The sequence below is a fragment of the Alligator sinensis genome, unplaced genomic scaffold (assembly GCF_000455745.1).
Source record: "Alligator sinensis unplaced genomic scaffold, ASM45574v1 scaffold28_1, whole genome shotgun sequence".
In the NCBI taxonomy this organism is placed as follows: domain Eukaryota; kingdom Metazoa; phylum Chordata; order Crocodylia; family Alligatoridae; genus Alligator; species Alligator sinensis.
Window position 1 is genome coordinate 1,150,095 of NW_005842133.1, and position 27,072 is coordinate 1,177,166.

At 41.3% G+C, this 27,072-nt stretch overlaps 1 protein-coding gene across 28 annotated transcripts in view; it reads left to right on the forward strand.

Annotated features, from left to right (window-relative positions):
* The window catches only part of TACC2 (transforming acidic coiled-coil containing protein 2), a 231,758-nt gene that overhangs the window by 202,676 nt on the left and 2,010 nt on the right, over positions 1–27,072 (forward strand). For 19 of the 28 annotated variants that reach the window (XM_025205913.1, XM_025205901.1, XM_025205908.1 and 16 more), the window contains 6 exons: positions 9,296–9,439; positions 10,464–10,540; positions 15,999–16,042; positions 23,747–23,907; positions 24,860–24,966; positions 25,836–25,956. In XM_025205913.1, coding sequence (XP_025061698.1) covers positions 9,296–9,439; positions 10,464–10,540; positions 15,999–16,042; positions 23,747–23,907; positions 24,860–24,966; positions 25,836–25,956 — 654 coding nt within the window. The other 9 variants (XR_003094403.1, XR_003094406.1, XR_003094404.1 and 6 more) reach the window with 9 other exon arrangements.

The following is a 27,072-nucleotide window of genomic DNA, read 5'->3' on the forward strand; positions in this document are numbered from 1 at the left end:
CGTGCAAGTACAAATCAAGTAGTTAAAAGGTATGACTCTTCCTGTGAGTTTGTGCCCAAGGTGCACTTCTGAGGGCAAAAATGTTGCTGGTGAGGGAAAGCCAGACCTGAGATAAGTAGAGCACATGTTCCTGTGAGTATGGTAGCAATAATAACTTTTCTGATCCCATTGTAACGTCCACGCCTATCTTTATTCACTTTGGCTTCTAGTTTGAGCAGTAAAAATATTGCACTTGGCAAATCAGATGCATCAGGCCACAATCTAATCAAATAGCTGATTTCTCTAAGGGAGGCTAGACAGAGAGAAGGAAGTGTATAACTTGCAGATACTTACAATAAGGTTGTGGTGACCCACATTTAAGAATAATCCCTGCACGAGCTAATCTTTCTGTGAGGTTCAGTGATTTATAAATCCACAGGCTTGTTATTGCCCTAATTAACTTTTTACCTTGCTGAGGTCTTATACTGAATTCATAGCATGGACAGAATCATTTTGAGTGAATACCATAGTTTTACTGGTCAGATTGTTTTATTTATTTTCTAAGGCATTAAAAACAGGAAAATTTAAAACTGGAAAAGTGCCACTTACTAGGTCTGTGTGAAGTGGCAAGTATTCAATTTGGATTCGACTCCGGCTGACTCAGAGGAGCAGTAATTCGATTTGGGGATTTGACTCACTGTCCCAATTTGATTTGGCCGATTCAGCGCCGATTTGGAGATACGGCCATAGACTATACAGGCAGCAGTCCTCAAGGACTCTGGACACAGCTGCCTCCAGCTGGTAAGTCTGTTGTGGGTGGAGGGGAGAGGGAAGGGGCGGGGGGGGGCAGATCAATGCCCCCACAGCGAGGGAGGGATTGGGGCTGGGGCTGGGACAAGCTGCCAAGCTGGGGGAGAAAAGGGGACTGGACTTGGGGAGGTGGGCTCCCACCACTGCGTGCTGCCAGTCTTGGGGGGCCATGGGAGTGGGCATGTGCCCCCGGATCTTTCAGGGTGGGTGGAGCCAGGGCTGCACTCTGGGAGGCTAGCCCCAGCCACAGCCTGGAGCAGAGCACAGTGGAGCGGGGGCTATGGGGGGGGCTGCAGCCACCCTAAAACTCCCCATAGCCCCTGCCACCGGCCTCTCCCCAATTTGGGTGCACACACCCACTGCCATGCCCTGCTGCTGCTTGCCCAGCACAGGACCACGGCATAGTCCCTGCTCCCAGCACCTTCTGCCTGGAGCGAGCTGCACTTGCATTGCACACCCCACCCTGCCCCCCTGCCCCAGCTAGAAAAGCAGTGATGGCAGGGCAGAGCCCCTGCTCCCAGCACCTTCTGCTGCCCATCGGGAGTGCAGCCCGGCCCAGCCTGCCCTGCACACTTCCGGGGGCACGCACCCACACCCATACCCTCCCAGACTGGCAGCATGCAGTGGCGAGAGCCCTTCTCCCCAAGTCCTATGCCTCCCTGCCCCAGTTGGGCAGCTTGTCCCAGTCCCAGCCCCAATCCCTCCCTCGCTGTGGGGGCGTTGATCTGCCTTCCCCCACTGTCCACCACAACAGACTTACCAGCTGGAGGCAGCTGTGTCCAGCATCCTCGAGGACTGCTGCCTGTTTAGTCTATGGCTGAATCTCGAAATCTGCGCCGAATCTCTCCAAGTCGATTTGATTCAGAACTTCTAATGGGTCTCCTGATTTGATTCGATTTTGAAGATTCAGCTGCCAAATCGGGCCCAATCTCCTCCGAATCGAATTGACTAACAAAGCTTTGCACAGCCCTACCACTTACTGTGTTTTGCATCCTTTTAGACACTATATGAAAGTGGCTTACAAGATAAGGTCCCAGAGGATTGGAAACAATCATTCCAGAACAGATGTAGTATGATATTTCTGGTAGGCAGGCAGCATAAGGGCCTTGCTGGACTGTGAATAGATGTCATAGTTCACAGGATTGGACCCTGACTAATTGAGTGTATCAGACTGTTTTTGAAAAGCTCTCACCTAAGTGGCTGACTCCCAAGAACGTTTGTGGTACAGATTTCTGAACATAGTAGGTTTTATATTTGTGAGTGTTTCTCTGTTTACAGAATTATTCAAATTCCAAGGCAAATACTGACAAAGCACAATTATATAAAAAGACCATGAGAAATAAGACAGCAGGTAAAAAAAACAACAATACCATGTAACATAAAGCACTTTAGAAGTTCCTACTCCCCTTCCTCCCCCTCCTCCTTTCTCAGATATTTTTCATTATCTGGGCAGTTGCTTTGATTTCTCTGTTACTCTGAGCGTAAGAGTTTTTTCCACAGTGAGGGTTTTCCAGCTGTTGCTCTGGGGAGACACAGCACATCTAAGTTGCAGAGGGCTTTTGAAATAGGATGCATAGAGTTTGGTATCCAGTATGCTTTCTGCCTGGAGAAGAGATGGCAGCTTTGATGACTGCTTTTTTCTCTCTCTTAATTTCTCTTTTGTCTTTGTATTGGATGAAGAAATAAAATGATTTTTCCCTCTCCGATAATACTGAACTGAACTAGAAACAGTAGGAATTTTTGTTTTGTTTTATTGTCTCTCTTCACCCTTACGTTTATAAAGTTTTGGACCATGTGAAATAAATTAATATACTATGAATAGGTGAGCTGGACTTGTGTCCGAAATGTATTTTACTTGATCACACATTGTGTACTGAAGCACATCATATACTTTCAAATATGTACAAAAAGATAGTGCAGGGATCCACTGGTGTTATCATTGTTAAATCCAGTGGATTTGATGTAACACTTGATTATTAAATTGGAATTGATTACATGTCATCTCATTTTCCATTGTTTTGTGTGCTCAAAATCCCATTGCAGAAAAGGTGCTTTGAACGATTTTGTTTGGTTCCCAACTATTGAAGTTAAAAATTTACCTAAACAAATCAATAAGCTTTTACTGGAGAGACTTAATGCATGAAGTGTGATACTTTGCAAATCCCTTAATTGTTGGGCTATTAAATTCTCCTTACCTGATCTTTTAGGATGTATCTATATGATCTTCTGAGTGAGATTGGGCACACCACTGAGACAAAAGCTCTGTCCACACATGCCTACTCTGTAGTGGCCCAGGTTTGCATATTTGCTGAGTAGCCAGGTCAGTGTGGCTACACAAAGACTGCGTGCCCTGAGACCTGTCTCAGGCTCTCCCAAGCAGAGACCACAAGCACAGGACCACGGCATATGCCATAGGTGCTGACTCCATGGGTGCTCTGGGGCTCTAGCACCCACCAAAACAAATTAGCAGGTGCTCAGTACCCGCAGCCATGGCCACAGGCTGCTCGCAGATTTTAAAAACAAAACAAAACAAAAAAACCCGCTGCACTTTACTGGAAGCAGCAACACGTTATTTTAACCTGGCTCTGCAGTGTCTGTAAAGAAGAGGAGCTTTAGCAGGGCTTTTTGGAGCTTTTAGCTCAAGCTGATTCCTGGGCTCAGCCCAGGAATGCGCCGAGTTTAAATTGCCATGGGCCGTGGAGGAGGCATTAATTTATTTTATTTTTTTACATCTGCAAGTGCCCACTGGCAAAAACCGAAGTCAGTGTCTATGCAACACTGTGCCTAAGCAACACTGACCTGTTTACTCAGCAGACTTCCAAACCTGTTCATATATGAGGTGGGTGCAGGTGGGCAAGTCATATTGCTCAGTGACGTTCTCATACGGCTGGGTTCACACACCGTTGTTGTTAAGAAGTATACAGATAAACACTGAATACAAAATATTTGGTCCTAAGTGACACTACACATACTGCCATACTTAGTGTGTTGTGATAGCTTCTTCAGCACAAAATCTGACACTAGGACAGAGTAAGAATGATAAATGCCTTCCTCCACCACTTTATTCCCATGAAATACTGATTGAGAACAATGGATGAAAAGATTCCACTTTGTTAATAATCATCTTAGAGGAAGATCATGATGCTCATACAAGAGCAGGTGAGGATCTCACCCCTACCATCAGTGCTTGCAAAGATGTTCTTCCTTTGGTGTGTGCTGTTGATGCTAGTGAAATCTGCATGTGTATGCATGATGAAGAAAAGAGCAGGTCCTTGAATGTGAACATTACATACTCAGCTGCACTTTGCAGTTGTAAGTGATGTAATGCTGTGCTTTATAGTTACAAAGCCCTCTGCTGCTGCTGCTAGCTTTATTCTAATCATTACACATCAAAATGAGAGTCAGAGAGACTAAATTATTGAACATAAAGAAGGTATTTGAATTTTCTGCTGGTTGCCTCATAGACTATTTCACTGTATAGTCCAATATGGATAAAAATGCAGCACAGAGCATAGATTAAAATTTCTATTCCAGAATGCAGTTTGGGGATTATGAATTGCACCAGGCAGTGACATATGTGGGGTGAGACAGAGTTCAAGTGTGTATCAGAAAATGTTTTAACATCTGAAATGTGTTTTGATGAGAGCTTTGCATGGAAGGATAGCAAACAGGTATGCAATAGGGATCTGAGGACAGAATTTCTATGATTTGTCATATAGAGCAGCCATTAATGGATATATACCGGTATCTCATTACCCTATTTATATAGAGAGGCTGTTTTTATTTATATAGAGAGGCTGATTTTAAGTGGTTTATCAATAGGGATTAAATAGTGACACGTGAAAATTAATCATAATTTGAAATGCTGCATACAACAGATGAGGCTGACAGGGAATTTCTTGGCCTAAAAGAAATGCTCTGTAAGTATATTCTGTTGCATGAATAACTTAATAATTATGGTAGTTGGAACAAACACAGCTTAGGGCCAGCATTCTGCTTGATCTGAACTGCTTTAGTATCAGAAAACCTTGAAAAATATTCTATATTTCTTCCAGCATGCTTGTTTTGAAGCACAAGTGAGCTATTTGTAAAATATCTTGTATTCCTCATCATTGCTGTCCTTTAATTGTGATGTTACTGTGGTGGTTTGAGATGCATTGCTTTGCTGCAGTTCAGGTATAGCCCAAGTCCTTAACTTTCTACCTACTCTTCAGGAAACTTCCTGCCTTCCAGGTTGATTTCTTTTGACTAATACTGAGTGGCCATGGGGAGAGAAAAAGAAATGATAATCCCTTCACACAAGGCAATGACATGTTAGATGGCCGAGACTGTAGCAGGAAATGATCATCAGAAGTCTGAGTAATTTGATGTTGTTTTCTCTTTTTGACATAGCCATCAAGTGCATCAAGAGCTTAAAATACCAAGGTGGACATAACCATATGAAATACTGCTTTTCAGCAAAGAAAAACAGTGTTCAGTTGCTGGAATTGTTGGTGCTGTAGTTTCTCATTCTTTTCCTATCGTAGTTTTTAGTTTTAGTGATTTTTTTTCCCTTTCCAAGGCATCCCTATGCCTGCCATGATCACTTAGCTAACCAGTTTGCTGTATGCTCTCTCTACCTTAAAGTGCATCCACTAGCTTTCCTGTGCAATTGGTTAGTGTTGGTGTATGTCTGAAATACCTGAATACACTGTGCTCAGAAGAGCTGTACAGAAAATTATTCAGATGCTTGCTCAGATAATTAAAATCTTTGTTTCTGTTTGTATCCATTTTTGCTTTTGCTTTCAATAAATGTTCTAGCAAACAACTGGTAGGAATGTTTGCTGGGAGAGTGAATACTTGAAATTCATTGGTAGGGGTTTGCACTAGGGCTGTGCGAAGCTTTGGTCGCTGATTCAAGTCACCGGAGATTCAGCCCGATTCAGTGGGCGAATCTCCAAATCTGAATCAAATCTGGAGCCCCTCCAATCTCTCTGAATTGAATCGGAACCCTCTGAATCGATTCAACAATTCGGCCATAGACACAGCTTTAAATGTTTTTTCTACATACCTCAAGGTACCACGCGGCTCATAAATGCTGAGATGCTGGGGCGAATGGAGCGTCCCACAGGAGCGTTCGGGGGGAGGGGTCCCCAGTGCGCTCAGCAGAGGACCCAGAAGTGAAGCAGAAGTACTTCTGGTCCACTTCCAGGTTCGCTGCTGAGCATGCAGAGGGCTCCCCCCATGCTCCTGCAGGATGCTCTACCCGCCCCAGCAATGCACCATTCACAAGACAGGCCTGGTACCTTGAGGTATGTAGAAAAAACATTTAAAGCTGTGTCTGTGTCCGAATCGTTGATTCTCCAAATCAGCATCGAATCTTCAGATTTGGATTAGGCCAAATCAAATCATGGGCAGTGATCCGAATCAACAAATCAAATCACTGTCCCCGATTTGGGCTGAATCCAAATTGAATACAGCCTGTTTCACACACCCAGCAAAAATGTGAAACTAAGGAGTTACATTCATCCAGCCAGAACAAGAAAGAGAAATGTGTGACTTGTATGCAAACAAGCCTTGCTTCACAGTTTAAATTTCAACTCCTGGCATCCGATGAGGTACCACACAAGAACTGCTGGTTGGCACAGTAAACATTTAGAATAATGACTACAAGAAAATTGCGTTCTGCTTCAGAATAATTTGTGAACAAAAAGGTAGGGAAAAATGGAGCTCATTGTTAGCTATGAACTATTCTCTTGGGTGTACTAAACAGAAAACAACCAATAAATGCCACAGATGTGCCTAAATTTATATAAATAAAGGAAAATAAGCAGCATGTCATGATATTAAAATACATGAAAAATGTTTAAAAGTTTTGAGTATATTTAGGAACAAATTTTGCTTTTGTTTTTTTCAATATAAATATATATGGAGATAGTTCTATACATTTCTAAGCTAATTAAGGTGCACTGCCAGGTCAGCAAATTAGAGGGCATGAGAATAGGGCAGTGAGTCAGAAGGTCATGATTTCTACCTTTATCTTTGCTATGGAATCACTGTATTTCATTTTTGGGCAAGTCATTTCACCACTCTAATTCCCTGTTGGTTAAAATGAGGATAACACTTAGGTACCTCAAATAGCTGTTTTTGAGGGATTAGTTAATAGGCCAACGCCTACTTATTTTATTTCAGTAAGCCATTTAATTGGGACAACTCACCTCAGTAGAATGACCATTTATTTGTAAATTGCTTTGAACACAGCAAACTAAACTCATTCTTGATGTAAAAGTGATGCTAGTAAACCAAAGAGCATGAGGAATGCTGCTTTTTTGGAGTGAATTAACAAGACACTCACTTCTGAATATGGACTGATGACACAGAAAGCAGATAAATTCAAGTAAAAAAATCCAAAGGCTGGTTAGGCACTCCTATATGTACTACTAATTGGCAATCACAAATTACATCACAATCATTCTAAGTCCTGTCCAAGGAAATCTTTCTGATCTGTTTGGCTGCATACTCGTAAAATACACGGCTTCTATTGTCACGATTTGTCCTTTATTTACCATGTAAGTTGTTCCATGAGTAAAATATTTTCCTGAAGTCCCTTGATACTTGAGACCTTTTTTAACAGCTTACATTCCCCGGTATTGTATACAACAGCGGACAGGAACCCTTACTAATATCAGTCATTTTTTCTTGAGAATTATGTATATTTCGCTGACATCTCCTTCACTCCAGATCCCATCCATTCCAATAAAGATTATTTTTAATAGTGCCTAAATGGCATTTAAATCCATCTAGTCACTGGACTAGAGCTGAACAAAATGAAATCATTTTCAACTCTGTATTGGAGATTTGTTGGAACTTGCAGATTTTTAGTTTTCTGGACCTTCTAGAAGCCTCTCATCAACGTGCGTTTGACGTTTTGGTTAAAGCTCTGAACTAGGATTCAGAAGACCTGGGTTCAGCCCCCCCATATATTCAGAGACTGCCTATATTACATTAGGCAAGTCATGTAGGGTCTTGTTCTTTGTTGCTCTACACCTTCCACAGTCATTTACACTAACATCAACTGCATGAAATGCTACCGGATAAAAATGGTAGTTTATACTACTTTTGCACTTGTTTTGTACTGCTGTAAATAATTGCACAAATACAAGGCAGTGAATGACCAAGCCCTTAACATCCAAGTTCCTCAGTTTCCTATCCATAAATTGAAGGATACTACTTGCCTACCTCACTGAGCTGTTGTAAGGATAAAACCATCAATGTCTGCATGGTGCTCAGATGCTAGAGGGATGGGTCCCCAGGCCAATTGAACCCAATTTCCCTTTTCTCCCCCGGCTCCATAAAAGACCTGAAAGTACAACAGAGCTATTTAAGACGCATCATACTGTCCGTTTCCCAGTCTTCTTCTTACCTCCAATGAAAGAATTGCTGTTATTTGTCTCTTGTACAATTTTCAGTCCTCACCTATTTTTCTTTTAAAAGGTCATTCATTATTTAGCATCCTCCTGTACTCCTTCTACATGTCAGACATTGAACTTGAATTGCTTATGCCTATTACATATTATTTACAACATAAAAAATGATTTTCACAGTTTGTTCTTGAATGTATTTCCATTTTCCTCATTTCTTGTTTCATCTGTGCTTTTGGGCCATTCATTTGATCTAGACTATTTATACGAGAAACATGATTAAAATTGGACTTTTACACATAAATTGCACTTAGCTTCTAATCACAATTTGTATACAAGCAGGCAGTAGTATCACTAACAATATGACTTCTTTACTCTTTCTGTGGAATATAATTTATGCTGGAGACAGGACACTGACCAGCCAAGCTAAGGCAGCTGCAGTGTCATATCATATTTCTTATTTTTTTTAATGAAACAGGATCCTTTAGGGAGGTTGGATGGCTCAGGGGGAAAGATACTAAGCAGGAACTGGGGAGATACAATTTCAGTTCCCAGCTCTGCTACTGACAGTCTGTATTATCTTGAATGAGTCGCTTGGTCTCCCTCTTCAGGACCCATCTGTGCCTTAGTGGGTTCTACCAGATTGCTTTTAATCTGCAATCCTTTAACACCAACATTACATTGCTATGACAGTCATAGAATACATGAGAAAAGAATTATTTTCTCACGTAATGGTTCCCCACATCCATTTTGTTCTTGTGTTCTCTGCACAAGGGTTCTTGTCCTAGTTATTTTACCTTTTCTGGCATTAACCGTTCTCAAAACAACTCTCACACTTAGTCTAAATATTTTAGGTTTCATTGCATTATCTTTACTGCTCCCTGTAGATTGACACTGATATATTCCATTTACTCTAAGTTCACATTTTCTCATTACTCCTTTTCTCCTTTAAAATAATTATTATTTGTATTAACATAGTGCTAAGGAACCCTAGCGATGAATCAGGACCCACTGCCCCCCTCACCTTCCTAAGTTTTAAGTTCACTTGACCTATTAGCAAAGCGCAAATTTAATGGTTAATTTCTGTGTATTTATAAACCAAACAGAGAGAGCCTGGTATCCCAGCAGACATTCCCATCTCTAAAAGTGCATTGTACTCCCGGATTAGCACCTCAGACGCAGAAAACACCACAAATCTGCACTACCCACAACAAGATGTAGATTCTTCACTACGACTTGCCAGAGAGGAGGTAACTTCCTTATGGGGTGTAGGAAGAAGAAACATGTCTTTTGTTGGTTTGCTTCTTTCTTGTTTTCTCAAAAGGCATTTCCCTGATAGAGTTGTACTTTGTGGGTCTAAATATCCTTTACGCTATGGCCATACCATTCAGGGCTTTGGCAGTATGAAAAGGATAAAAAGAGGGAATAGTTTCTGTTTACTTAACAGAAATGAGAGCCAATCTTACTTAATGGAAATGAGAGCCAATCCCCATATGTGGAAATTTTTATTTTTTATGTTAGCCACGTGCAGTGATGATTAGTGATGCTACTGCCAAGCAGGCAATAGCATCACTAATAATATTAATTCTTTGTATGGAGTATAGGTTATGTATCAGCAGTTTATGTATCTTAAGCTATGGAATTCTAGTTTATCATTTTACATAAGGAGTCTGTTTTTATTTAATTTATGGTGTCTATAAGTTGCTTTCCCGAGTACTTGAAAAACACATCCCTTCCTAAAGAGTTTGTACAATCTAACGTTAGTCATTTAGAAACTGCCTGGGCATCCTATATATCATGAAATGCATGGGGAAGGAGGAACACAAGTTAAGGTTTATCCTATTCTTTGATCACTTGGGTTTGACAGGTTTGTAAAGCATGACAGGGCCTCTTAGAGGAGAAATCCTGAAAGCCTTCCTCAGGTTTCATGATTTGACGTCTAGTTGAATCAAGAACAGTAGTACTGCATTTATCATGGACTAGATTATCTGTAATCAGTTGAACATAACCCTAGTGCCCTCAAAAGAGATTGGGGAAGCTTGATCTGGTTCCTTGCTTCAACTTCCTAACTGAGGCCTTATAGTTGGCTGAAACAGAAGTTTTCTGGGGATGTTCACACTGTATCCAGATCTAGATCTGAAATCAGAAGCCCAGGCCTTTCTCTAGGCTCTGCTCTGTATGTTCATTAAAAAGCAGAATTCAGTTAATCTGTCAAGCCAAGTATCTGTTTTAATAAATAACTTCCCTTATCAGTTGTTTCCTCCTTTGTATCAGATTGTGGCCAAAGAAAGAGAAGTGTCTGAGTGGAAAGAGAAATATGAAGAAAGCAGAAGGGAAGTGATGGAAATGAGGTGAGTTGCTAACACAGCTGAGTCACTGATTAAATTAATCAGATCTCTTTTCGCACAAGCATATTGAGATAAATTTGCCCATACTTATTATTTTAGTACTTTTTGTAACTACTCTTTAGATTGCTCCTATCCCATTTTCACTTTCTCTTTTTCATACACAATTGGCAATTTATCTCTCTTGAGGTAGTCCTGAGGAGACACCTTCACCAGTTTGGTCAAGGGTGGGCAAAATATAGCCCATGGGCCAGATGCAGCCCATCATCTGATTGAATCTGGCCTGCAGGCAGGCACCCACCAATTAATTGTATTATGCCCAGCCAGTGACTGCCCCTCCTGCACTCTGCATGGGGCCAAGTCCTGCCTGCTCCTGCTTGGGGCAGTACGCGCTGCGCTCCCAGCCTCCCCCTGCTGGAGGGCACCAGCCCTGGCCAGCAGGTACAGCTTCTAGGTAGGACTGCTGCTGCTGCTGGCCAGGGAACTGCTGAGCTCCCCAGCCTCCAGCAACTTCTCCTTCTGTCCCTGCTGCAGTGCTCTGGGCAGCAGGTAAGGAGGGGAAGTTACAGCATTGAGGGGAGCGGGGTGAGCTCTGCCTGCAGCTTGCATGGCTGGGCAGGGAAGCATGTGGATGGAGGGGATGAAGGAGCTTGGCTGCTTACAAAGCCCTGCTGGGCAGGCATGGGGCAGGCAGGTGAGGTGGGAGCAGCAGCAGCAGGAGCGAGCATAGGCTTGGTTCAGCCCCATCAGGCAGGTAGGGTGGGAGCAGCAGCAGGAGCCAGTGTGAGCTTGGGGCAGGCATGTGGGGTGGAAGCAGCAGGAGCCAGCGCAGGCGCCGTTGCAGTCCCACCAGGCAGGTATGGGACAGAGACCAAGAGAGCCAGCGATGCCAGGCTCGGCACCCTGTCCCCCACTTCTCTCTCCTAGTGGCTTCTCTTGCTGCCCGCCAGCAGCAGCTGCTTTCCCTGCCTTGCAGTGTGCTGCAAGCCAGCTGATCCCCCTTTCCCTCAGCCCACCTGCAGAGGGGCTTGGCTAGGCTGAGCCACATTGCAAAGAGCAGGCAGCTGGGAAGCCCCCCATGCGCACACCCAACCCACCCGCACTCCACACACATGCACACCATCCCCCACCATAGCCACACACCTCACACCTCAACCATAGCCACACTCCCCACACACATCTCATACTGACACACATACCCATGTCCCACACACACCTCCCCACACACGCACCCACACCCCCTCACACACTCCACCCTCCCACCATATCCACACCCCCACACTCCCCCCATACACCCCGCACATGCCCCACCCCCAACCATATGTACACACACATCCAACAGTCCCATACACCCCACACCCCCACCACACATATCCACACATACATTCCACGCATACACCCCTCCACACACACACTGACACACCCCACCTGCACTGTACCCACACCCCACACACACCCCACCCCCAGCATACCCACACATACACCCAGCAGTCCCACACACCCCAGGCCTCAACCACACCCGCATACACCCGCAGCATACCCACACCCCCTACCCCACACAATATACAAGCAACCCCCCAAAAGGAGTGCTTCCTGGGCCAGGGGAGAGACTTCCAGTGGCAAAGGTCAGGGGTTAGGGGGTAGGGCTTCTGGTCACAAGAGGTGACCAAGGGGCGGGACACCTGTTAATGGATGTGGCTACCCTTGTGGGCCTCGATGCCTCACCAGAACTGATTAAGCAGCCCTTCAGCCGAAATAATTGCCCACCCCTGAGTTAAGTCCTTTAAGTAGGCAGAATAGTGGGGCTTAATAATACAGTATTTCGTGTAGACCCTCTATGGGTGACAAGTTTCCCAACAAACTGTGCTGGTTACCTGTTGTTAACTAGGTAAATCACATGTGTCAATTTAAAATTCAGTTTTCCTATGTATTTGGGCTGGTAAACCTCAGTCACGTGAATATTCAAAGAGAGAGCATGAGTAGTACTGGCAAAAGAGATTCATTTTAAGTATTCAGGTGTCTTAGTAGCAAAGTTGTTGGTAATATTCACCCAAAACAGGTTGTTAAAGATGAAATGATTTGAAATAGCTGTGTAAGAGGCCAAATTCTGCCTTGATGTTATTTTCTAGGATTATTGCTATAATTTCAAAGGGTAATAGTAAACTGTAGCTTCACCATGCTGTTACATTAGATGCACTAGTCAAAAGATTTCCTTGGTAGTTTACTGAAATTTTTATCTTTATGCTATTCTGTATAAATAATGACTTTGTTTTTCCCATTATTGGTATCACTGCATAAGATGGTCTCTGCACCAAACTAAATTTGAGAACAAGACTACCCAGAAAAGAGACCAGTAGCAGACTTTCTGTAAGGGCTTCAAGGTTTTACTTTTTTCCCAGTATATTTTAATTTTTATCTGGTAAATGAAAGAAAAGTATTTTGGGCCATTGTTAATCCATTGCTTCCCTAAGGAGCAAATTCTTAGCATCAGTTCTGAGATTTTAAAGCTTTGGCTACGTTTTTCAATATCTTTTCTTGCAAATGCATTGTTTAACCACACACGGTAAAGCCAAATCTAGGGTTCTATCAAATGTTGATCTATATGTGTAACTCTTGTTGATATGAAGGAGAATTATGGCCCTCAATTGAGAGTGATGAGAGAGAGTTCAGATAGGGATGTCTAAGGGAGTTTTGCATTAATTAAGTTTTGAGAGTAATTTTTAATGTGGGGAAAAGAAGAATGACACAAAATTGGGGGGAACTGCCTTAGACAGGACAAAAATAAGCTAAGGAACAGGGAAACATTAGAAAACTGAATAGAATATATCCCAGTTGTTAGTTTGAAAAGTCTTAGCAAATAAATCTTGAAATAAATTGTCCAAAAGGCATCTATTCAGTGGGAGAAATACACTCTTGTGACATTAAATGCTGGAACAGCCTTGGGACAGTAAATGAGAATTGCAGCAAGCAAACATTACTTTGTAGTACACAAAAAAGCAACGTAACTTTAGGCTGTGTACATAAAGATGAATTGTCACCAGAGGGAAACTGTGGTACAGGGGTAGGGTACACAGGTGTAGTACATGGGTGCCAGAGCATGGCAAGCAAAGGCATTTTGTTTGGCATGCACACATCGGGGTGGGGCTGCACTGCCATAGAAAGGATCAAGCCCGTTGAGGCTCCCCTGCTGTTCACCCCTGGCATGCCAACATCTTCCAAGTTGAGGTTGTGGGTATTTTTGGTGCTCTGCTCAAAAATGTTGTCAGGCCTTGCTATAGTCTGTTCTATGGACCTTGGCAACTACACATCGACTACAGCATTCACTCACATGCAGAGCGGGATGGGAGGAATTCAGAAGCGAGCGATGCAAAATGAGCAGAGAATGGAGAAACTGGCCTGTTAAGAAAAAATATAAAGGCCAACAAAGTTTGGCTAAGTCTGATTTAATAAAAAGAGTTTTTGATGATGTTTTGAAGGGTGTACACACCAAGAAGGAAGGGAAATGCCTGAGTATGCTTACATGCAGGTATTATTATAAGTGTAAAGGACAAATGGAAGGGAAAAAAATTAGGCTGAATGTAAAGGAAATCTTTTTGACAGTGAAACCTGAGTGTCACTCTCAAAGTTCACCTGAACTTTTTAATCTAAACTGAGCCAACCACTTTATGACTGAGCGAAATAGTAGAACATTTTTTTTTTGTAGTAAGCACTTCTCCATTGGCAAGAAAGTGAACTGGGTGGTGGTATGTCTTTCCACATTAAACTTCTATGGGCTAATGCGGACTGAGAATTTACACTGTTACAATACAGAGTTTAACATTAAGTTTAATGTCCTCAGATTCCTGTCTAACATATTGTAGCTTGCCTGTGGAGACAAGGCCTACATTTTTTTTTTTAATTTTCCTATTGTAGAAATCATGGGGCTCTTTGAATATCCATTGAGTTCTTCCTTTCAAGGGAAAATCCTTACAGCTACTTTTGGGTTTGAATTTAAATTGCTTTTTTAAAACTGAAACTCAAGTACTGAAAGTGTCAAGAGAAGTCTCAGGAACTCTGAGCAAGTCTCCAAAGTGCTTCTAGACGCTGCTAAGTCCTGTTCGTCCTGCTGCAGCTCTGCCCTACTTTTTGACAAATAGCACAGCATGTGACCTTGCATTCTGTGGTCCAGTGCTACAAAGACCTCCACAAAAGCGCAGATTGTTGCTTCTCCCAGGAGTCTCCCTGAGGTCAGCAGGATTACACGTGCATATAAGATTTGTGCTTCTCAGAGCTTGGCCCTTGCAGGACTAGGACAAATGCATTCAGCAATGGGCAGGAAAGACTTTTTCTTTCTGAAGGCTGGACTTCTAATGCATTTCTGGAGTCAGCTTTAATTTAGGTTTCATTTACTATCAGGTTTTGACACTGGATCTCTCTTTCTGCTAGTCACCTAACCCATTTGCAGCATAAATGTAGCAATCACATTAAACAAAGACTAAAGAATATAAGTAAAAAAATGTCGAAGGAATATTTTGAATGTGGACCAAAAGGAAACAAAGGTTGTGGTGATTTTATTTTTGTAGACAAGTCATGTGTGGCTCGTTAAAAGCACAGATAAAGCTAGTCTCATTTCATTAGCTTGATTTGGCTCTGCAGAGGAGCAGCTCAGCTTCCTAAATCACTCTTAATCTGCTTATTTTAGCTAACCTCTTTCCAGGAGGAAAATATAAAGCATGATGTAAATATATGAAATAAAATAGGGGCATTTTAATAAAATTATCATTTAGCTGCCTTAGTTCCATAGCAGTTTCACTAAAATAGGGAATGAGTGGATTCTGTGTTGTATAATTAACTATTTTTATCTCATTCTCTTAATTGCTGATCGATCCTTACTGCATATTTGAAGTGCATAGGATTAGCCAGGTATTTTTTCAAATGACAGTCACCCAAGGTCCTCTCATTTTTCCCTAATAAACCTAAATTTCCTGGAGTACAAATTTTAAAACAAACACAAGAAATAAAAAGGGTCCAGGCCAGGGAAGATCGGGGGGGAGAACAAATATGTTGCAAATTAACTCTTCATGGTTTCAGATCTAAAATATATATATGACCCTGAATCTAATTAATGGTTGAAGTATTTGGGGGGAAATTTTTAATAAAAGCTGGTGTTGATAAAGTGAATTTGTCCTGGCTTCCTATTACATTCAAATGGGGAATTTAGGGGGAGGGAAAGATAAACACCTTGACTTTTTCAGTTTTACTGAATTGGTTGCTTTATTTTTCTTCATATTGTCCATTTTGCAGTAGTGTCAAACAAAAAAACCAAGAGATTATACAGACTGTATAAAAGTGGGGAATAGACTTGTATTGAATTTTGCATAATACAGTGCAGTTATTTAATAGCCTATTTTCCAAGTAGGCCATTAGCAACTGTAAGATTTGCCATCATTGGTATATACAGATTTTCTTTTCATTTCTTTTATAGGAAAATAGTTTCAGAATATGAGAAGACGATTGCTCAGATGATAGGTAGGTGTTACTGCTTTGGAAGATGCTATTCTGTGCTCTGATTTTGTGAAGAGAGCATAGAAATGTGGTTATTTCCGTGGCCATAATTCTGACCTTAGGCATATCTGTTGAATGTTTTTGAATTTCATGAGAACTGGACATAATCTGAGGTTGGAATTATGTGCTGCCAGTTTATGCTGAAAAACAAGTCCTCCGTTCTGAAGCACTTGAGGCACGTCTTTCTTCTGTTGCTTGTACATCTCTAGGATGTAAAAATATGTTGGCCGAGATCCATGAATATATTCTGCAGAAAGGAATTTGGGTCATTTCAGTTATTTTCACATACACAGCTGCCATCCTGACGTCCAGTATCCACACACGTGGGTAGATCCAGGGTTTTGTAAAGGGGAGTGTGTGCTAACAGCAACTAGTTGCAGGGGTGGCTTCACCCCTGCTACCAGCCTGCCCTCCCACCCCAGCAGACTGCCCCATGACAGTTGCAGCTGGGGTCTTTTTTTAAGTCCCTCAATAAGGTAAGACTACTTACTCTCTTCCCTCCCTTCCTGTTCATGCACAGCAGCATGTCCCCTCCCCTCCCATTCTCACTTTCCTCTGCTCACTACAGCCACTGTCCCTGGATGATCTGTGGGGAGGGAGACTCCAGAGCTGCTCCACCTGGGCCGCACATGGAGCCAGGCTTTGCCAGAGAGAGAAGTGGCAGTGGCATTGACAGTGATGGCAGCAGCAGGCAGATTCTCATCCCCTGAGCCTGCTCCCAGCTGCTAGGACACAGCTGGGGTGACCAGACAGAGAGGAGGAATCTGCCTGCCACTGCTGGTCCTGGCTGAGCCCAGCTTCTCTCAGAGCCCATCTGGAGCCCTCCTTCCCCCTCAGGCTGCTGAGCACAGAGTAGAGGGAGGGGGGTGGAATTCTTACCTGATTTATGGACTTAAAAAAAAGAAGTCTCCAGCTGTTACTTTTGCAGCAGTATCAATTGAAGGAGGGTGGGTCTGTGCCACTTCACCGGCTCTAGGTCCACCCCTGCCCACTCATGTTTCTTCCCAGAAACAGAGGCCCTCTTTCTGAATTATTTTTATTCCAACAGAATTCCGATTAACTCCAACCCAATTCAGTGACTGGAAAAAGCCAACCCCCTTCAATAGCTGATTAAAATCAGTGGATTCCTTGGTTCTTAGATAATCACAGGATCTGGCCCTAGAATTACCAGAAAAATATCTTGGTGTGCATATCATCTAGAAAATAAAACATTATTTGCAAAATTTTTGCAGAAACAGAAAAATGTCAAACTTCAAATGCTTACTATTTTTAAAAGCCATCTTTGGAGAATCTCATCATCTTCCTTGTCTTGGGATTCTTGCTTTCTTATCATAGCACACTAGTGGTATGTTCCCTAGCATTATTCACTTGGGACTCTCTCTCAGGGACCAGAAACTAAATTATGACATTCAGGGCAACGAACTAATTAGAGCCAGGGGCTGATGAGAAGTGTAGGACATAATTCAATTCAAGGCAAGTTGGGCACCAAGTGCAAGCATGTCATGGTAACCACTTTCCAGGGTGTAATTATTTTATTAAAAAGATGGTTGTATGTGTTTATCTCCCTACCAGCTGCTCTGAGATGCCCATAAAAAAGACATTAAAAAATATATAAGGCTGATAGGAGATGAATTTATGTCTATTTCTTTTGGAATACAAGATTCAGAAGGGAGGCCAGTTCAAACGAATGACTTCATCAGACAGTGGAGAGGATGATCGCATTGCGATGTTTTTGGGGTGTTTGCAACTGTTCTTTACAATGTAGCATCATTTCTAGCAGAGAGTGGTCATAGAAAATACAAGGTATCTGGTGTGTATGTGAATCTGTCTTAACGTAAATTTATAATTAGGAAAGTTTTCACTGCATCTGTTAGTATGTGATCATTGACGACATGTGTGAATGTATTGTGTTTCCCTCTGTTTAAATTGGCATCCATCATTTCTATATTGTAAGTGCATGATGACAAATGTTTTGATTACTTTTAGTTTTTTCTACATGAATATCTATATTCTTAGAGTGATATTTTATAGTGTTGATACTGCCAGCATGAATTGCCTAGATTCATGGATTTATAGGCAGATGCTGCAGAAAGAACAGGCTAGTGACTTAGAACCTGATTTGAATAAGACTAGAGTCATGTTCAGATAAGTAGGTGTGTGCAGCAAACATGCTTGTTTTTGCCCAAAGGCAAAAACAAGTAGACTGACTGTTTTTTGGACAGGTTCTGCCATTCTGCTTTTCCCACAATAATCCGTCAGATCCCACTGTGCTTTCATACAAATCAAGAGACCCCTAGAAACAATGTTCCCAGCCCTGCAGATTAACTGAACTGAATTATAAATGAAGAACAGAAATCAACCCCAAAATAAGGCCTTAAACTGTTTCAAATATGAGTACGCTAATTGCTATTCCCCTTGGAATTTGAGGGTTTTGGATACCTATTGCATTTGATTGCCTTTGGCAGGATCTCTGTCGCATTTATAATTCACGCTTCATAAGAGCATGACCAGAACACCCTGTCTGCTGAGCGCTCCAGTTTTTTACATTAGATCCACACTAGGGTGTCTCTGCCACTCCACAGAAAGCTGGTTCAGTGCAGTGGAGGTTCAAGCCTCGAGTCCTCCAAATGTTACTTGGCTGGTCTCTTTTCTCTGTTTCATGTCTGGGATTGGTACATGCCAAAAATGAGCTTGCTTTTTCTGTCCCCAGTGTTTTCAGTAACACAGACAAAATGGCATCTTGGGGTTGTGTGGTGCATAGTCAGAGACAGAGAGCATGTACTCATTTCTTGTGTTGTGTCCCAATGACTGAACCTGCTTTCAGCCTCCACCTAAAGTTATTTTTTTCAACTGGTGTTATTTCAAATTCAGTCATTCATCTACCAAGGATGCTTTTATTTTCTGCTGGTTGAGGAACCTATTTATTTCTCCTTTGGTTTCAGTGTAGCAATGCCACATTGTTGTAATGCAATACAAAGAAAAGGAACTTTTGAGGTAACAGCAAATGAGTTATTGTACAGGTGGCTTATTTTAAATTGCAGCCAATATTTCAGGTTATCTGACCATGCTGTTAGTCTCAGTTTGAAGGCATGCATTTATTTATTAACTAATTTATAAAGCTAATTTAATGACTATAGCTTCAATAAAAAGTTGTCTGAAAGGCTTCTCAGAACTGGCCCCTGCTTATTGTATATCCTGGATGTTGCAAGCCCCGTAATCATGGTGTCTGATCTCCATTCAGCAATATACAGTATCACAGTTTTATCTGATGAGGCGTTGGATGAATTGAAACTGATGCCATCATGTGAAAGAATGTCCCTATGGAGTAAATTCTCAAGTTATGCAGCTGTTCTCCTTAACATCCTTTCAGACAAATCAAGAATAATTAATATTCCTGATCACGGAACAAAAAGGAAGTTCCTTATGCTTTGCATTCACAGTAGTAAATGACTCTTCTTGAATCGGTTTAAATTATATTTTTAAAAGAAATTATAGCAGGTTTTAGAGAGAGTTCTACATAATGTAATTTTCTATTTTTCATCAAATGTTATTGACTAGAATGGCATTAAATTCTGCAGCGGGATATCTGATTATGTTTTTAACACGGGGTTTCATCATTAATGTAGAAGCCCGATTTGAAGGTTGCTCTCTCTGTTGCCACACATTTTGCTATGGAGAAAAGAGATTTCATGTAACTAAATAGAGAACAGGATTATGTGGCATGTAGAAGAAGGTGATTGGCTATACCCTCTGCACAAATACATGAAAAAACAATTATTATATATATATTTTTTTGCACACAATGCTCCTTGCTAATAAAATAAAATGAGGAAAATAATGTACTTCAACAGGAAAATACATACTTGAATTGTTGTATGTATGACTACATTCTTTGCTCTTTATAAAGCCATGTACTAGAAAGGATTTCGTTAGTCTTGACCCTCTTTCACTAATCCCTTTCAAAGTAATATTCATTTAGGTCCGTAAGTCCTCAAAGAGCTTTTCCAGATTGTCATGCATATGTATATTTACATAAAACCCAGTGAGTGCCATTGCTTTTGATGGGAGCAGGAGCAAGTCCAGTACTGATAGTCCATACCTAGAAAGCTAAATTTTGTTCTACTTACATAACTCATACACAGTTCCATGTAGAGGTCTGTAGATCTGTGCTATCTGAATAACAGTAGTCACTAAGTAGCTGCTAACTGGTGCCTTTTCAAGTACTTTCTGACTGTTGTCCTCATTTGTTGCCTTTCTCATTCTGTCCTTTCGTGTTTGCTTTCACCTCTCTATTGCAAGTTTTACCCTAAAAAAGAAAGTCCTGTTCCACAATTTTTCCACGTAGGAATGAGTGTTTAACTCCAAAATGGGGTGCATCAACAGAACGAGGTGAGAAAGCTCACCTAGCTGTTGTTTTCACTGTGCTGGGCTCGTGTCAGCATTTACCGCTGTGCACCAAATGAGTTCCATTTAGGATTGAAACAGGAACATGAGGCCTAAAACGTAATGCTCTCTTTTGCATAGGGATGCATTTTGCCTATCATCTTTCTCTTTCCAAAGTGGCATAATTGTCCATATTTTTTCTTTATGTATCCGTTTTGTGTTTAATTTTTATCATTGATTTTGAAGTGTCTTTTTTTTATTTTTTTCCTTCAAAAATGTCTCCATATATTTCTAAGTTTGAGGATATTGTTAAACTCTCACTATGAAAACAAAAGAAGTGTGTGCTTTCTGCATTTAAGGTTGTTGCATTACTTTTTTTCTGCTTTCCTAACAAATTCCCTGATTTTCTATTTTGCTTCCATTTTTGTTGCTTCTTGCTATTTGCTTGCAAAACAAACAAACAAACAGGCAAGCCTGGTAAGTAATGCTTTTCACCACCTTTGACACCTGCATTTTGCATTTTTGTTGCTTTTATACTTTGTATTTGCTGCATCCCCATTATTAAATGATATAAATATTCCTAACAGATACTGAAAACAGGTTTAAAAGCTATTGAATAACATCCTTTTATTGCTACTCTTGAACAAATATCTCTAATTCTTTGTTCGTTAAAAATATATCTAGGAATTTTACTTTTGTTTGAATTATTATTTTTAAATTGTGAGAAGTGTTCTCAAGAGACAGAAGCCTCTTCATTAAGGCAATTAAAGAATCATGTAAGCTTATATAAAATGTATGCATTTCTAATTCCTGAAATAGGATTTGACCGGCAGTCTTGTTGACAATATTGTTCTGTTGAGCAGTGATATCTTTGCAGCTAAATTGAAGAATACATCTCTCAAATCTGCCAGTCCCACTCACAATGATGGCAGGTTTTCCATTGTGTTCATCCACTCTTTGTTCGGGCTAGATCTAAATGCTCCAGGCAGTGAAGTGTCTGCCATTTCTTGTGATGCTGTTCTTTAGTTCGATAGATATAACTCTTTACAGTATGTTTTTCCTATGCATGCTAGATTTCCATTCCTTTCATTTTATTCCTTTTACCTTGTTTCACCTAAATATTTCCTTTCTCCTTGGAGACTAAGGTTGGGTTTGAAGCTCACTCTCTGGCCAGATGACAGGTCAAAGACTTGGCAGGGATAGCATTTAACACATTGGTCAGAAGAATTGAACACCTGATGTGCACTCTTCTAATCCCATCTGGTCACCTGAAGAAACAATGTTACTTATAATTGGAAGGAGCTGGTTGAGCCTTTCCTGACAGAGAGAAAGCTGCCAGGGAACAAGGAAGAGACGGGAAAGGAGTTTTCTATAGGGATTTGAAGGGGCTGTGGTGAATTATTCACAGGTTTGACTGCCATAGAAACAGATGAGAAGGAAATCACTCAAATACAACAGGACTTAGTTTAATTGCCTTAAAAGAGGCAACATTTCATTTCCTTGATCTGTCACTAGCACCTGATCATATGTGGTTCCATGCACATGGACCCTCACAATGAAGTGGGATCGTTTTGGGGAGTATGAGCTTGTGCATCCAGCCCTTAAATTATAGATTGTCCTCAAGGGTGTAGGTTGCAGCTCTGTTGGTCTAAAGACATAGGCAGACAAGGATCTTTGGGTGAATCTGATATCTTTTATTAGATCAACTTCGTTTTGATGTGTTTTGAGAACCAGGTTGTCCTCAAGATGCATAAAAACTAACCTTGTGGTGGGACTGAATTTAGAAGTCTTCTGAGAGGAAAACAAATGAAGGATAGCACATTCTCCTCCTGTATTTACTAGTCACAGTGGGTACACAGCATATGTTTTTGAGATCACAGTTGAAAAGACCACAGCGAATCATCCTAATATTGATTTCCAAAACATTATTAAAAGGAAATTCTACTCTGAAAACTGGCATGGCATTCACCTCAGTTTTTCTTTATTAAATGTGTTCAGTTCACAAATAAAGAAATGTTGTAATTAACTTAAATTTGCAAAGTTAAATCTACCCTGGGTTCTTTCCATGTCATACATTATTACTCATAAAGTATCTGCAGATCAGGCAATACCTGGGTAACTCTGTTGACCTCCATGGGTTTGCAACGTGTTACTCAGTACATCCAAGTTGAGGTGCAACATAGAAATGCAGTTGACACTCTACTATGTTGGCTAACAGAAAAGGCAGTACAAACCTCTGAATACCCCAAAGAAGCAAATCTTTTATATTTGACGGTGCCATATTAGAAAGTTCCATGTCTGAGCTGAGCTGAATTTTAAATGTTTATTTCAAGCTAAGGCTTCTGTTGAGATGGAAAACTGACCTCTGCCATATAGAATGTAGTAGACCTAAATGGACAGTCTCAGGCTTTAAAATGTTGCCTGTTCTTTGTTCAGGAGAACCTTTTACCTCATCATGGATGTAATAAAACTCTCTCACCTCACTGTTATGTTTTCATTTCAACTTCATTCAAAATGGTCTATAAAACATGGATCATGAGAATCATATTTCACTGGTATGAAAAATAAAGCATTTTATTAAGCAGAATATTAGCACTTCCTTTCTGTAGCTGCAAAGAGATGCCAGTTTGTGTCTTGGCCAGTGATCACCTTGAGTATAGGAATACTAATCCCAACACATGTCTACTTTTGCCTGGTTTCCTCTTTTAATTTGAGAGATGAGAAGCTCAAAAAGTTTAGTTTTACTTTGCTCATACATTTATAATACACCTGAATTTAAATCTGGTGCCAAGTTTCCTGACTGATATTGCCCAACAATGAAACTTGTGAGCCAGCTTTGTACAATCTATGGTCCTAATTTTGCATGAGCAATACTTGGATTGAATTAAATGAGGCCCCCAATTTGCACTGGATGAACCAGTGTTATCCAGAATCAGGTGGTGAGCATCACAAATGATAATGGCTGGCATCAGCGGCACAGATACCTAGTAGCTTTTCACTTAGTTCTTCTTTGAAGAAAGAGAAAAATCCAACCTCTGTTTCTTCAGAATAAACAACTGAGTTCAGAGTGCTATAAATCATCGATATGAAGATGTTTTTAAATTTGGTTTCCATGTGTTAGAAAGTAAGAGGCAAGACAACTAGACACATGTTATCAAACATAGGATTATGCCTCTGTATCATGTCTTTTCTAGGTCTAAAGAACCATTTAGCTACTTGTATAAACAGCATAGCATTGTAAAAACACGTATAACCCCTTCTGTCAATTGCTTTTTTTTTATACAGAGGATGAACAGAGGGAGAAATCTGTCTCCCATCATACTGTCCAGCAGCTAATAGTGGAGAAGGAACAAGCTTTGGCAGACCTGAACTCTGTGGAGAAATCACTTGCAGACCTTTTTAGGAGATATGAAAAAATGAAAGAAGTTCTGGAAGGATTTCGGAAAGTAAGTCAGGGTGTGTCTTCAACGTAAAAAAATGTAGGATATTAAACTCTGTTTTTCTGAAAACAACAAACAAAACAAATCCTTGGGTAGCCATATAACAAGGTTGTTCCATTTTTTACTCTGTTGTTGCTTTCAAGCATGAGTCCACTTGTCAAGGTTCAGTTGTAATTGCGCAGGGTGCACATAGTGTGTTTGTACTTGTTCACACACTCATTTGTTCTTGATTATCTGAAAATAGCTTCAGAAGTACCAAAATGTTGTAGAAAACAAATTTGCTGGCATATATGCCATGCTGAAGTTGCAGAAAATATTGTGAAAGATTATTTGAATTCTCTAGCACTTTCCAAGCAATAGCTTATATCAGGGGTTTTCAACCTTTTTTTTTAACAAGTGTTCCCCTTCTGTCTCAGAGTTTCAGTTCATGTACCCCTTTATATTTTTTTCTTGTTTTTAAGGGGGAGGGGGGCAGATTGAGGCCTCGCGGGTAGTGGGGCAGGGGCAGGCACTGCTGAGGCAGGGTGGAGTGGGGCGTGGGATGGAGCTGTGAGCAGCTCGTCCTGAACAGCTCGCCCCAACCCACAGCGACCCCCAGTGTACCCCCTGCAACCCTTTTAAGTACCCCTAGGGGTATGTGTACCCCCAGTTGACAACCACTGACTTATATGCTGGTTGCCTCACCAGGATTTAGACTTTGTTTTTTTCTGGATAAGGACCATTATTTTATTTTTTTGTTAATTTTCTCCATGATATAGCCAGCACAGTGGAGTCCCCTCCTGTAATATAGATACACACTCAAATACAACATAATAAGTGCTGTATTGTAAGCTTTGGGCTCATACAATTGTGTGTGTGTGTGTGCATGCGCACTAAAATATTCTTACAGCAGCTAAAATCATTTGAGCAGCGCAAACAACAGACTTGCTGTTGACACCCTTTAATCTTCACATTTAAGAATGAAGAAGTGTTGAAGAAATGTGCGCAGGAGTATTTATCAAGAGTAAAGAAAGAGGAGCAGAGGTACCAAGCACTCAAAGTCCATGCTGAGGAAAAACTGGACAGGTAATTGCTGTGTGTGTGCTTTTTACTATAGGTAGGGCTAGCATCTTATGATTTTTAGCACTTTTTGGTGGGTATATTATATCATATCATATCAAGTACATGCTAATCTGTCATGAGGAAGAGTGGGAGGTTAAATAAATGACCTGATACTAGGCTTTTTCTGTGGGGGAAGAAAGGAGGAAACCAATGACCACAGTTGAATGCTAATCACCAAACTTGTACTAAGAGAACACACAGAATGTGAGAATACTGCTTGATAAATGGTCCTTTCTGGAATGGACCATACCAAGAGACTTTTTGAATTAATGTGCTTTTCAAGGCAGCTGCAGAAAGTCTTTTAGTTTCATAAGCTTCACTTACTAAGCCAGGCACTAGATCTGATTTTCTTCACTAGGCTCTGAAGCTCAAGTTAGCATTTCTAGAGCCCACTGTAAATCTCTTATAATAATTGCCTCAGGTAATTAATATCTCCATAATGTCAACACTGACCAGTGTTTGTAATTAAACACATTTTTCAGTTCATTTCTCAACTCCTCTCCCAGGGTCAGTCTAATCCAGACACCAGAAGTCATCATAGTTAAAGGCTTAGGAAATGTTCAACAAGTTCTGTGGTACTAGCACAGTTGCTGGTGTGTAACATAGTTTATGAAAATATTTGTAACAACCATGTTCAAGTGATGGTTGGAGTAGTGAAAGGTTTTTCCTTCTTAGTGGGTAGCAGCTCTCAAGTTAAGGTTGCATAGGCACATTCAAACCCATGCTGAGCAACCTTTCTTTCCATACTCATCTGTCATATCCGATCTGTAGGTAGCCTCCATCCTCACTTTTACGTGTTTTAAAATAAACCAGAGGAATTTATATTTTTGTAGAGCCAATGCTGAAATCGCACAAGTCAGGAGCAAGGCTCAGCAAGAACAAGCAGCATATCAGGCCAGTCTCCGCAAAGAACAGCTGAAAGTGGATGCATTGGAAAGAACACTGGAACAAAAGGTAATTTAATGTCTCTGCCGTAAAGCTGATTATTACAGTGATGCGGTGTGCCATCGCCAGTAATGATGGGTGGTGGTTATTAGGCCTGTGCAAATAGGGATGTATACAATTCAATTTGGATTTGGCCAATTTGGAGAACAGTGATTCGATTCAGAGATTTGGGTCGCTGTCCTGAATCAATTCGGCTGAATTGGCTTCGAAAGATTCGACGCTGATTTGGAGAGATTCGGTGATTCGGCCATAGACTATAATGGAGAATCACTGAAATACCTATAACTTTGTCATTTTTTGGTGGATTTGGATGAAAACAGCAGAGATGGTAGCCCCTTCTGAGGACATGAGATCTACCAAGGTTCAAGGAGGTAGGTGCAGGGGTTTCTGGGAAACTGCACCTCAAACTGCTGAAAGCAAAACTCATGTCATGTGTGAGTGTTAAGGCAGAGTGGGATAAAACTGCAGAGATGGTAGCCCCTTCTGAGGGCATGAGGCCTGCCAAGTTTCAAGGAGATAGGTACAGGGGTTTCTGGGAAAGTGCACCTCAAGTTTCTGGTAGCAAAACTTGTGTTGTGTGTGTTTCAGGGCTGTAGGTTGTAGCCGTGTTGGTCTAAGGACATAGGTAGACAAGGTGCTTCGGGTCAATCTGATATCTTTTATTAAACTAATTGAAGAGTTGGAGAGCTATATCTTAGCAGGCTCTTGGGTTGAAAAACCCTTTGTCAGGCTGAGGAAGCACCTGCAGTTCATGTTTCTGCTGGTCCTGGATGGAAGAAATAGTAAAGAAACCAGAGGCTGGCATGCAGTGCAGGCAAGAAAGCCAGTCAGTGAAAATGTAAATTGAGGCATCATGGGGTGAGAGACGGGCTGGGAAGGAGGGGGATGTAGCAGGTAAAAGTGGAGAGGTACCTGGGGCATCCCATGTCAGGCAGGTGGTAGTGTGTCATAAATCCAATGTCTATATTGAGTCCATGAGGTTTTGTATGTTGGAGGTGGATGAAGTGAAGTATGTTGTTTCTACATCCCTCCCCCAGAGCGCTGTGATTGGAAGGGAACTCAGGGAAAGATAACAGTCACTGGCCAGCTACAGATGTCAGTCTTCCCCCCCCCACCCCCTTCTCT